The sequence below is a fragment of the Galeopterus variegatus genome, unplaced genomic scaffold (genome assembly GCF_000696425.1).
Source record: "Galeopterus variegatus unplaced genomic scaffold, G_variegatus-3.0.2 Scaffold2064, whole genome shotgun sequence".
Lineage (NCBI taxonomy): Eukaryota > Metazoa > Chordata > Mammalia > Dermoptera > Cynocephalidae > Galeopterus > Galeopterus variegatus.
In genome coordinates, this window is record NW_007728175.1 from 167,279 (window position 1) to 179,890 (window position 12,612).

Below are 12,612 nucleotides of genomic sequence, written 5' to 3' on the forward strand. Positions count from 1 at the left end.
ATCAGGAATGATGGATGCACAAGTGAACATGTTCTGTAGGGCTGACAAGCTTGGGAATGTAAAACCACTATGCCATATCAAACTATATAGTGATATAAAATGCTTTGCAGGCTTGTTTAACCTAGAAATAGCAACTTTCTCAGAACGTATCACCATTGTTGAGTGATGCATGACCGTATGTTTCTTGTGGCTTGTGTGTAAGCTGGGAATGAGAACCGTGAGGTGAGAGGGCGCGCCGGCCGTGGCCAATCAGCGGGTCGCCCGGCTCGCGGGCCCGCCCACCTGCCGCGGCCGCCCGCCTCCCGGGCGTGGCTGCAGGCTTCCGGCCGCGCTCCAGGCTGGGGGCAGCCGTCTGCCCACCTGTACCTGGCGCTCCCGGGGACCAGCGCTCCTGCTTTGCGGGGCTGCATCCCCTCCTGCGTTTCTGAACTACCCCATGATAATAGCGAACAGTCGTCGAATGGCTTCAGCCTGCCAGACTGAGCGCTGTACGTAGTAAGTCGTGGAAGTTTGGTGAGAGTTTTCGTTGAATCTGCCTGCCACGGGAGCGAGCGTGGTCATCGAAACGGAAACCTTTCTCTTCCCCTTGGTTAGCATTTTCTCTTGGTGCCTTGGGAGCTGTCAGTAGAGTCGGTGGGAAACGGCTTCTGTAACGTTCATTGAAGACGCTGGTTGAGCTCCTGTTTTCAGTCAGGAACTCCCATGCATCATCACATTAAGCTTTCACAGTCAACTTCATGAGCCCTTTTCTCCCGCTGATTACTATGAATAGTTTGAAAGCCCAGGTAGGGCTCCAGGAAGCCTTCCATTCCTCACCCTCCACCCCTGTAGGGGCATTGGTACTGAGGACTTTGCGTGTTTATTTGCCCATTTCCCCACAGGACGGAAGTTTCTTTTCTCATATCCAGGGGCTTCGTATATAGTTGAAATTCAGTATAAATATTAATTAAATAATTCATGGTTACCCCCTCCACATTTCATCATGCTAGATTTTGGTGAAACCTAAGAATAGGCACACCTTTCTCTTCACCATTTCTGGCCACCCCCACAAGCGCCCCAGGCCAGAGGACCATCCTCTCATCTGCTCCAGCCTCCCAGTAAGCTCCCTGCTTCGGCTCTTGCTTATTCCCCAAAGCATTCGTCACATTGCACTGAGTGGTTTCGTTTTTCTCACTTCAAATATCAGAGGGTTTTTTTAATTTTTGTTTTTGTTTTTTGGTGGCTGGTTGGTACAGGCATTGAACCCCGTACCTTGGTTTTATCAGCCCCCTGCTCTAATCAACCGAGTAACCAGCCAGCCCAAAGTGATTTTTTTTTTTTTTTTTTTTTCCTTTTAGGAGAGACAAAAGGATTTTCACAAAGTTTTGAACTTCGGGGTTGAAATTTAAAAATTTCTTCAGAATAGTTTTCTCTTTCTTTATGTAGTCTTTTTTTTTTTTTAAAAGATGACCAATAAGGTGATCTTAACCCTTGACTTGGTGTTGTCAGCACCACACTCAGCCGGTGAGCACACCGGCCATCCCTATATGGGATCCGAACCCAGGGCCTTGGTGTTATCAGCACCACACTCTCCTGAGTGAGCCACGGGCCAGCCCTCTTTATGTAGTCTTGGTAACCCCAAATGAAATGGGATCCTACCACTTCCACACCTACCACTCCCTACCCCCAGCAGCACGTGTGTGTCTTTCTTGTACTGTTTATTCCTTGGAGGGACCCTTAAGTGGAGACGGGAGAGGAGGCACAATCAGTCCAAGATCAGCCTAGAGAGATTTAGAGATTATCTCTATAATTGTCAGAACATTCTTTTTTCAAATTTATTTTAATTAAAAAGTCTGTCCTATAAGTTTATTTCTACTTATCTGTATATTTAGTAGTAATGGAGTGATAAGAGATTTTGAAGATTAATAGCTTGTCATCTTTACTGAAGTTATAATTTGGTAAATTGACTGATAGATCAGAAACACTGTAAAAGGCAAAAACTGTCATGCCATTTAATAAGTGGTATGCCAGAAGGGACCCGTGAGCAAACAGCGTGCTATGGCTACAGACAGATTAGAATTGCTGTTTCGAGTGCTATATTTTATGGTTTGAGTCCATAAGTGGCTTCTGAGGCTTTCGATGCAAAGGAGATGAGGTTAGGCAGTTGGTTGCCAATGTAGATCTCTTCCTAGACTTCGCTGAAGATTATACTCCAGTAAGTGACATCTGCATTCCCACAGTATGATTAGAAATACACTTTTGATAAAGAGAAAAAGCACGCAAAGTAATTCACATGCAAATGGAAAAAATATGGTGCAACATGGTGCTGTGTGTGTGTTTGTGTATGTGTATGTGTGTATGTTGTGTATTCCTCAACTATCAGGTTGAGTTTTAATCCCTTCTCCAGAACAGCCTTAAACTACCTTCCAGCCTTATCTCCCACAACTTGATTGCATGCTGTTCCCCAAATACAGTTTCAAGCTACCCACTTCTGCTTGTCTGTAATATACTCCTTTATTCTAGAATGACTCTGTCTTTCCTCAGGTATGTGCCTGGGGGCAGAAAACTACTCATTTTTTTTTAAGGCATATCCCAAATGTTACTTCCTCTGTAAAGTAAAACCTTAAAGCAGTCTTCTCATGGCTCAGCCTTTACCTCCTCCAGAAGCCAGCGTAAAGCTTACCTTTGTTAGCTAGTAGCATCCTGTCCTGCTCCTGTGATTATTTTTAAGTGGAGTCATGTTTCACCCCATTCCACAGGAGTAATAGGAGTTCTGTTCTCCGTGCGATAGCCTTGTCTTTGTCTTTCAGCCTTCTTAACTTCCTTGCCACCTTCATGTGTTAGTGATTTCCTTACATTCTTCATTCTTTATGAGTGCCCAAGATAGGGACTGTATCTTATGCATCCTTTACTTCCTGCAGTGCCTTCTGTTGTAGGACTGTATAAATATTAGCAGAATTGAATTAATTTTGGAAAATAATGATGTTAGGTAATACCTGGGTTTGAAAATGTGCTTGTACTCTATATTGGTGTAGTCTGTGAGAAAAAAAGGCTTTGGTACACTGTACATGAGGACAGGTGGCTAGTAGAGGGTTCAGAGCCAAAGGAATTTGGTAGGGAAGTCTTTCTGGAAGGGATGATTTTGCACCAAAAGGTAAGGTATAATTTGATAGAGAGGAAGTTTAAGAGGCATTCTAGATTGAAGGAATAATCTGCTGAGAAGTAGAAAAGCATAAGTTATGGACAGAAAATCTATTTAACTGTTTTATCAATTCTAAGAAGTGTCTTTCTTTTAGGGAGAAAAAGTGGGTGACTGTGGGTGACACGTCCCTTAGGATATTTAAGTGGGTTCCTGTGACAGACAGCAAGGAGGTAAGTGTAGAAGAAAATCAAAACAACAGAAAGGTATTGTTTTTGTCATTTGTTTCTTTGATTGTCTCTTAATTATAAATGAATTTATTTCCCCAGAATTGAGTAGGAAATACTTCAAGGCACCCTCTGTCATTGGTCCATGCAAGGCCTTTCTCTATTATTTCCCTCTTTATTCATTTCCCTTAACCCAAACTGCTTTTCCAGGGCTTGACAAACTGCAACACAGACCTGCTCCCTGTGCCTGTCAATATTGTTTTATTGGAGTACAACTAAGCCCACTGGTTTTCTTATTGTCTGTTGATGCTTTTGAATTACAGTGGCAGAGCTGAGTAGTTGCCGTAAGACCTAATGGCTCACAACGCCTAAAATATTTATAATCTGGCCCTTTAAGAAAAAGTTTGCTGAGACCTGCTCCTATCTGATTAGCTACCCTGTCCTGTACGTGTCTTATGTGTATTTATGCCTCTCTGATTCTGATATATGCCTTTCTGATTCATTTCCATGGGTTTATTTGGATTCCTGTATATTCTTGAAAAATACATAGCTTTGTTTCATATGTGTGGTTTTTTTTTACAAAACTTACGTATATCTAGCATTGTGCTCTAAACTTTTTCTATTCTTTTGCTAATCCTTGATTTTGAGAATTCTTCATGTATCTGTAAATGGAAATAGTGTTATTACTTCTGACTCTTGCATTGTATCCTATTATTTGCAGTGACTACATTTATCTACACCTTCCTGGGTGATAAATACCCAGATTGTTTCCAACTTCTTTTTCCTAGTTTTTAAAAAATTCAAATATAAAACACAGAAAAGTATATAAAACATAAACGTACAGTATAATGAATAAATATAAACCTAATACCCTTATAAAAACCGCTCATGTCAAAAGATAGAGCACTGTCAACCCCCCAGAAGACCTCTTTGTAACTCTTTCCAACATCCCCCTCCCTATGGTCTAGAGGTAGTCACTCTCCTGCTTTTGCTTTTCTTACTACTCCTCCAATCATTTATAAACATTTTTAGCTTTACATCAACAGCATCATAAAATATCTTTTTTTTTTTTTTTAAAAGATGACCGGTAAGGGGATCTTAACCCTTGGCTTGGTGTTGTCAGCACCATGCTCAGGCAGCGAGCCAACCGGCCATCCCTATATGGGATCCGAACCCGGGGCCTTGGTGTTATCAGCACCACACTCTTCCGAGTGAGCCACGGGCCGGCCCATAAAATATCTATTTTTGTTTTTTGTGTGTCTTTCTGTTTTTGTTCAGCATTATGTTAGTAAAATTCATTCATATTGTCTTGGAGCTATTTCTTTCTTTTCATTGCTATGTATGCTGTATATTCATTATATGACCATACTGTAATATCTTTCTGATTCTCCTGTAGATAGATAGTTGGGTTGTTTCCAGTTCCAGTAATAGGAACAATGCCCCTATGAACATTCTTGTTTGGTATCCAGGTCAACATGTGCAGGAGTTTTCCTAAGATACATTCCTAGGAGTAGAATTGCTGGGTCTTAGGGTTTGTGTGTTTTGACCTATACTGATGCCAGACTATTTTCCATAGTGATTGTACCAATTTATTGTTTACCACCAGAAATATGTGAGTTCTCATTCCTCCAAATCCTTATCAACACTTGGTTGTGTGAGACTTGTGTGTAAAGATATCTCATCATGGCTTTAATTTGATGCATAATTATGTAATTACTAAAGAGTCTGAGCACTATTCAGTGTTTATTAGTCTTTTGGGTTTCCTCTTTTAGGAAGTGCTTGTTTAAGTCCTTTGCTCATTTTTCTATTTGGTTGTGGTTTTTTTCTTATGACTTGTAGAATTCCCTATGTTCTGGACATAAGCCCTTCATTGATTATATGCTCTCCATACATTTTCTCATCTGTGGCTTTGTACTCTCTTTATGGTGTCTTGAGTAACAAGTTTTTAATTTTAATGTAGACAAAATAATCATCTTTTCCTTTGTAATTAGTACTTTTGAATGTCTTAAGAAATCTTTTTCTTCTTTGAGGCCATAAAGATATTCTTCCATGTAATCTTCTACAAGTGTATTGTTCTTTTTTTTTCCTTTTTTTTGTCTTTTTTCGTGTCCGGCAACGGATCGCAACCCTCAGTGTCGCGCCTGTACCGGACCGGGACCGGCCACGGGATCGCAACCCTCGGTGTTGCTCCCGCCCCTCGCTCAGCCAGTGAGCGGCCGGTCTGTATGTGGGATCCGAACCCTCTGGCGGGAGCACCACCGCGCTTCCCAAGCGGCGCACTATAGCAGTGCGCCACCGGGCCTGCCCTACAAGTGTATTGTTCTGTTCCCACTTATAACATTCCTGTAGTTGATGTTTGTGTATGTGCGAAGAAGGGGCCCAATTTCATGTTTTTCCATGTGGGTATACATTTGTCTCAGCCTCATTTATTGAAAAAAACCATTTTCCTCATGCCCTGTAGAGCCACCCACCTTTGTCATATTTCAAGTGTCTGCTTTTGTGTCTGTTTCTGGGTATTGTGCCCAGGTTTTTGGTAGCACAAATGACTGCAGTGGCCATCCCTCATACCTGTCACCTTGAGGACTTGTAGCTTTTCTCTGGATTAGATGCTCAGGAGTAGGATTGCTCTGTTATAGGGTGTGCGTATATCATCATTTTCTCTAAATGCTGCAGGTCTTCCTCCGGAATGGCTGCACCACTGTTGTACACTTCACCAGTAGCACATGAGGGTTCGTGTTTCCTGACATTGTCACCAGCTTGACATTCCCTGTTTCCTAACACCTGCTGGTCCCATAGGTGTAAAGTGGTATCTCTTTGTTTAATTTGCATTTCTCTGATCACTAGTGAGGTTGATCATTTAATCTCTTGAGATACTTTTTACCCATTCGGATTTCCTCTTCTCTGATTTCTTATGTATTGCTTATTTTTGTATTGGATTTCCCATCTTTACTTTTCTGATTTTCAAAGTTTCTTTGATATTCTAGATATAGAAACCTCTTGTCAGTTTTATGTGGCAGATGTCTTTGCCTGGTGTGTCACCTGTCTGCTAACTTTGTCAGTAATGTCCTTTAATTTTTTGCATCAAATTAATCAATTTTTTCCTTAATGTTTTTATTTTTGGGGTCTTGTTTCAAAGTCATTCCCTGTCTTGTAGTCATAAAGAACTTCTGCATCTTCTATTAGCTTTTTAGTTTTGACTTTCACATTTATTTTTTAATTTTAATTTTAATTAATTAATTTATTTATTTTTAAAAAGATGACCGGCAAGGGGATCTTAACCCTTGACTTGGTGTTGTCAGCACCATGCTTACCCATTGAGCTAATCAGCCATCCCTATATGGGATCCGAACCCGTGGCCTTGGTGTTATCAGCACCACTCTCTCCCGAGTGAGCCACGGGCCAGCCCAGGTAAGGGGATCTTAACCCTTGACTTGGCGTTGTCAGCACCACACTCTCCCAAGTGAGCTAACTGGGCATCCCTATATAGGGATCTGAACCTGTGGCCTTGGTGTTATCAGCACCAAACTCTCCCAAGTGAGCCATGGGCTGGCCCATATTGGTAATTATTTTGCCTTTTTTTCACTCTGTGTTTATTTTATTTGCATTTTCTTCTCTACTATGTTGTCATCTTGCTCCTAAAATCTTTTTTTAAAAAAATTTTTATTGAATTGTAATTGATTATACATATTTATGGGGTTCAGGGTTGACATGTTGATCAAATCAATATTACTTGCATATGTATTGTTACAAATTGTACTTATTCTTTATGCCCCTTGTCCAGTCTCTCCCCATCCTCCTCCCTACCCCTTCCCCCCTCCCCTCCCCCATAATTACCCTAGATTTCTTCTCTCCTTCTGAAAGAGTAATGGTTACTCCATTGATTTGTTGCCTAGATGATCTGTCCAATGTGGAGAGGTGTGTTCAGGTCCCCTAATATTATTGTAGAGCAGATGCTTCTTCTGTCACTCTGGAATGGGCTTTGTGGAGAGAGACATCCTCTTCTTTTCTTTGGTCTCTGCTGGTGACTCTCTTTGTGTCAATGCACTCCAGTAGCTGGTGGACCATCTGCATGGTGGTTGTGGTGTCTAGCTGCTTTTGTGGCAGCTGTGGTTATTGTGGTTGTGGTGGGCCACCCACATGTAGGTGATGGTTTTGGCATGCTCCTTGGTGCTTGCTGTGTGCCTGGTTGTGGGAGGGGGGTCTGGTCCCTGGCTCTATGCCTCAGGTCCCTGGGTGGGCCTGAGGCACTGGTGGTGTGCCTGGGCCAGAACTAATATTTTGTCCTTTGCTTATTTCTAAAATGGGGGAACTTCCTGTGGGGACCAGTACTTGAACTCTGTGGTTGAGCTAAATTGCTGCTTTGCTGCTCATTCTCTAGGGAAGTCTTTTTGTGCAGCTCAGGTTTTAATGGTTGACTTTATAGGTACTTCTGACTCTCCAGCGACCTATTGCACCTGGGTTGTGTAGAAACTCTGATGTGGGTCTGAGGCTTTTCATCAAACTGCACCCCCGTGTAATTCTATCTTCCTGACCAGTCTCTGAGTGGTCCTTTGCTGATTGGGGTGCTGGTCAGCTGTCCTTGCAGTGCCACAGTGTTCCCCCGGAGGGCCCATCTCCCCTACCATCTGTTCTCCAAACACTTCCCATGGGACAGGCTGTGCACCAGTCCCTTGCGATGACTCACCGGCCTCTGAGTGGCTCCTTTTTTTCAATTGTTGTGGCTCCTTGCTCCTATGTGGGTCCATGGGAACCCTATTAGTAGTCTTGCTGCCCTGGGGGCCACCAAGGCCCTCTTTTCCCCTGCCGCCTCCAAGAAACTTCATCCAAAGGGCATAGCCGCAGCTTTTGCTCCTACTCAGTGCGCTCAGCAGCTCCAGCCTTAAAGCTGCTGTGGCACAAAATGGTCGGAGCAGTTTTTTTTTTCTCTCATCATGGCATCTCCCGCCTTCATGCACTCTGTAGGTCTCCTTCCTCTTCCCCTGAGCTCTAGTGGCCCCAGCTTGGCTGTTGTTGCTTTTTTATAGTTGTAAATTTGTTGATTTGTGGGAGAGAGTGATGCTGGGGACTGTCTATTCTGCCATCTTGATGGGAAGCCTCTAAAATCTTTATAAAGAATTATTTTGTAATTTTTGTTAATCTTTTCTTGTGTTTGCTTTGTTCTCTATTTTGTTAGTTTTTGCCATTGTTATTTCCTTTTTTGTTTTATGGGGGTTACTCTTCTTTTTTTTAAAAAAAGATGACCGGTAAGGGAATCTCAACCCTTGGCTTGGTGCTGTCAGCATCATGCTCAGCCAGTGAGCCAACCGGCCATCCGTATATAGGATCCGAACCCGTGGCCTTGGTGTTACCAGCACTGCACTCTCCTGAGTGAGCCATGGGCTAGCCCCAGGGAGATTTTTTTTAAAGCTATTCTTTTTAAATTGTTTTAATTTTATTGAATTGGCAGGATGTTAGTTCTTTGGAATTATTGGGACTTCTCTTGTTACCAGGTTCGTGATTTGATTTTTGGACTGTTAAAGGAAAAACTTTAGTAAACAAATTTAACAGTTCAATTGAACAAAGAACTGCTTACAAATCAGGCAGCCTCTGGAATCAGGACAGATTCAGAGGGACTCTGCCACTGCCACATGATCAGTTATGATTTATAGACAGAAAAAGGGAAGTGATGTGCAGAAAAGAGAAGTGAGGTACAGAAACAGCTGGATTGGTTACAGGTTGGGGTTTGCCTTGTTTGAACACAGTTTAAACAGTTGGCTGCCTGTGAGTGGCTGAAGTATGGCTGCTGTGATTGGCTGAGACTCAGCTATTGTTACAGAAGCACACTTCTAAGTTAGATTTCAATTTGTTTACAAGTATGGGAATACAGAGGCTTTCTTGGGCCAAATTTTAGTTTGATTTAACCGGAGCATTCACTGTGATTGAAACAAATACACTGTCTAGGTATGAAATTAATCAGTTGAAGCATTTATGATGTTATTGATACTGAAAATGGTGCCCTCATGCAACGGAAAGCCACACACGGAGGCATGAGTCTTTGCAGCAGAGAAAAAGGTTTATTCACAAGGTGGCCAAGTGAGAGGACAGGAGATATATATATCTCAAATCCATCTTATCCATAGCAGGAGAGGAGGTATATTTATGGGGAAGTGGTTGGGGCGGTGCAAGTCATGGGGATCGCAATTGGTTAAAAGGTTTGAAGGAGTTCCCCAGCGATCTGCACAGGTGCTGCAAGCCGTCTGCATGCCTCTGCATGTTCAGAAAAATGGTGGTGTTAGCTGGAGGTGGAGCCTTTGGCCATCTGACAACCCATCAGACATCAGGGCAGACTCACTGGAGAGGTCTGCAGGCTCAACCAGCCCACCTCAGTTTGTGTTGGGCCAAGCTAACTCCATAGGTCCTGCAAAAATACCTTAGGTGCACAATGAGACTTCTGCTCCAGAAGCGTTATCTTAAAAAGGCAGATAGGAAGAAACAGAATGAGAGTTTAGTAAATGGAAATTTACTGAAACTACAAGCAATTTAAACAGGGAATACATTTTAACTGAAAAGCCATGGTTGTATTATGCAGACCTTCTGTGTTGTATGTTTTTCTATACGTTTCTGAAAGGAGTGTGTGAAATTGTGGGTTTGCTTCTTGACAGCTGGTGAGTCAGTTGTCACTTTGTGTAGTTTAAAGCTACATTTTTGATGCATGTATGTTTATGTCATGATTGTTATATCATCTTGACCTGTTATTCCTTTTACCAGTATATAATGTCCCTCTTTGCCCTTTATGTCCAGCCTTTCTTCACCTCAAATTCTATTTTGTCTGATATTACAATTTGTAACCTGTCTTCCTTTTGATTCATATTTGACTGGCGTGTCTTGTAATTCTGTTCTTTATCTTAGAGGAAATCCTAGGCTGATGTGGTGGTTTGTCTCCAAAAGAGTTCCTAGGAATCCATGTTTCTTCCAGCTTTCTGATCCTTTTTTATTCTTCTCAAATTTTTAGAGAATAATGGCTGTATTCATTTTATTTTATTTATTTTTAATTAATTTATTATTATTTTTAAAGATGACTGGTAAGGGAATCTTAACCATTGACTTGGTGCTTTCAGCACCGCGCTTTCCCAAGTAAGCTAACCGGCCAGTCCCCCTAACCATTTATTAAGTGTACAGTTCAGTTATGTGAAGTACTTTTACATTGTTGTGCAACCAATTTCCAGAACTCTTGATTTTCATTTTGCAAAACTAAAACTCTTTTTTTTTTTTGGCAGCTGGCCAGTAAGGGGACCTGCACAACTAAAACTCTATGCTAATTAAACAACAACTTTCTATTCCTCTGCTTCATTTTTGACCTTATATTCCAAGGCCAATCTCCAGCCATCACATATGTTATAGGTTCCAGGCAGCAGGAGGAAGAGTGGATGGATGGGCAAATAGTGTTTTCGTGAATTCAAGGTGTTTCCAAGACATTGCCTCATGACATGTACACTTACTATGCATGTTCAGAATAGCCTGTGATGTATCCATCAGCCTGGAAGGCTGGGAAAATGTGACCACCAAAAAATTCTATGGGCAAGGATTTTTGCCATAATATACTTTTTCCCCCCTCTCTCTTTACTTCAATCTAGACAGATTTACTTCTGCTGATTTGATAGTTCTACACACTACTTTTTCATCTTATTTTTATTTTCTATTGGCTATTTCTAACCTAATAAGACTTGTACTCTTTATTTTTCCCTATTGATGTATAAGGCTTATCTAAATCCTTGTTTTCCCTCTGAATGTGAAAACACCCACAACACAATCTAACCATCTCTGGTCTCCACCCCACTCCACTTCCATTCCTCCCTGGTCCTTAGATGGTCCTTAGATTTGACTGGAATTTCAGTTCAGAATTTTTACAGATATTTCTTGTTTAAGTTCTTGCTTATTTAGACAAAGTAAGCATTTATTTACTATCCTTTGCTCCTATGGCATTGCTTTCTCCTTGATTAATTTCTCTTCTTGCTGGACTACATCTTTCAAGAGTTTTGTCACAGAGGGTTTTTGTGGGGAGAAATTTCTCTTTTTTTTTGGCAGCTGGCCTGTGCGGGGATTCAAACCCGTGACCTTGGTGTTAGTTTTGTGGGGAAAACTTTCTGAAAATATGGTTATCTTTGTTTTACTTTCATGTTTAACTGATAATTTTACCAGTATATGAAATTCTAGGTTAAAAATGATTTTCTTTCAGCACTTCGAAGCTGTTACTCAATTGTTGTGCTTTCAGTGTTGCTGTTGAGAAATCTGATGTCACCTGATCTTGATTCTCTTGTCTTTCTGGAAACTTCTAGAATTTCTTATCTGTCTTTGATATCCCAGGACTTCTGGTGGAATATCCTGTAATGTGTACATGTAGCTGCTTTATTTCTTAACTTTTCTCTTTTCATTTCATTTCTTATCATTTCCTGATGCATGCTGAGGTTTGTTTTTTTTTTTTTTTTTTTTTGGTCCTTTTTTGAGACAGGCCGCACCATGCTCAGCCAGTGAGCGCTATGAGCGCAACAGTCATCCCTATATAGGATCCGAACCCGTGGCGGGAGCGCTACTGTGCTCCCAGTGCCGCACTCTCCCGAGTGCGCCATGGCTCGGCCCCATGCTGAGTTTCTTAACCTAGTTTTTGATCATTAATATTTTTTCTTTTCATTTTGTTTGTTTGTTTATTTGCTTTTTGGCATTTGGCCTGTACGGGCTGTTACCCTTGACCTTGGTGTTATCAGCACTACTCTCTCTCTCTTTTTTTTTTTTTTTCCTTTTTGTCTTTTTTACTGACCGGTAACGGGATCGCAACCCTCGGTGTTGCGCCTGCACCCGCACCACGCTCAGCCAGTGAGTGGGAACTGGTCTCCACATGGGATCCAAACCCTCGGCGGGAGCGCCACCGCACTCTCAAGCGGCGCACTCTCCAGTGCGCCACCGGGCTGGCCCAGCACTACTCTCTTGAGCTAACCTGTCAGCCCTCATTAATCTCTTTTTGGTGGCTGGCCATCATTAATCTTTTCTTTAGCTGTATCTATTTCTGCTATTAAACTCACTCAATTTTTATTTTGAACAATTATATTTTTCATACTAAATTTTCTCAATTGGTTCTTCTTCAAAACAACTCTCCAGTATCATCCTTATCATTCTGAGGAGACTTGCTATGTTTAATTTCAATTCTTCTGTCCCATTAGTTTGCTGCTTCTAACAGATTGTTCTCTTTATTGTCTTTCATAGTGCTTGTTTTCCTCCAGAGTCTGGTTAGTT

The 12,612-nt window shown here is 41.7% G+C and overlaps 1 protein-coding gene across 1 annotated transcript in view; it reads left to right on the plus strand.

Moving 5' to 3' along the window:
- The first annotated feature begins 460 nt into the window (after window positions 1–460).
- Window positions 461–12,612, plus strand: part of BCL7B (B-cell CLL/lymphoma 7B) — a 20,137-nt gene continuing 7,985 nt past the window's right edge. The window contains exons 1-3 of the mRNA XM_008580320.1: window positions 461–488; window positions 553–589; window positions 3,276–3,351. Coding sequence (XP_008578542.1) covers window positions 461–488; window positions 553–589; window positions 3,276–3,351 — 141 coding nt within the window. The remainder of the gene's footprint in view (window positions 489–552; window positions 590–3,275; window positions 3,352–12,612) is intronic.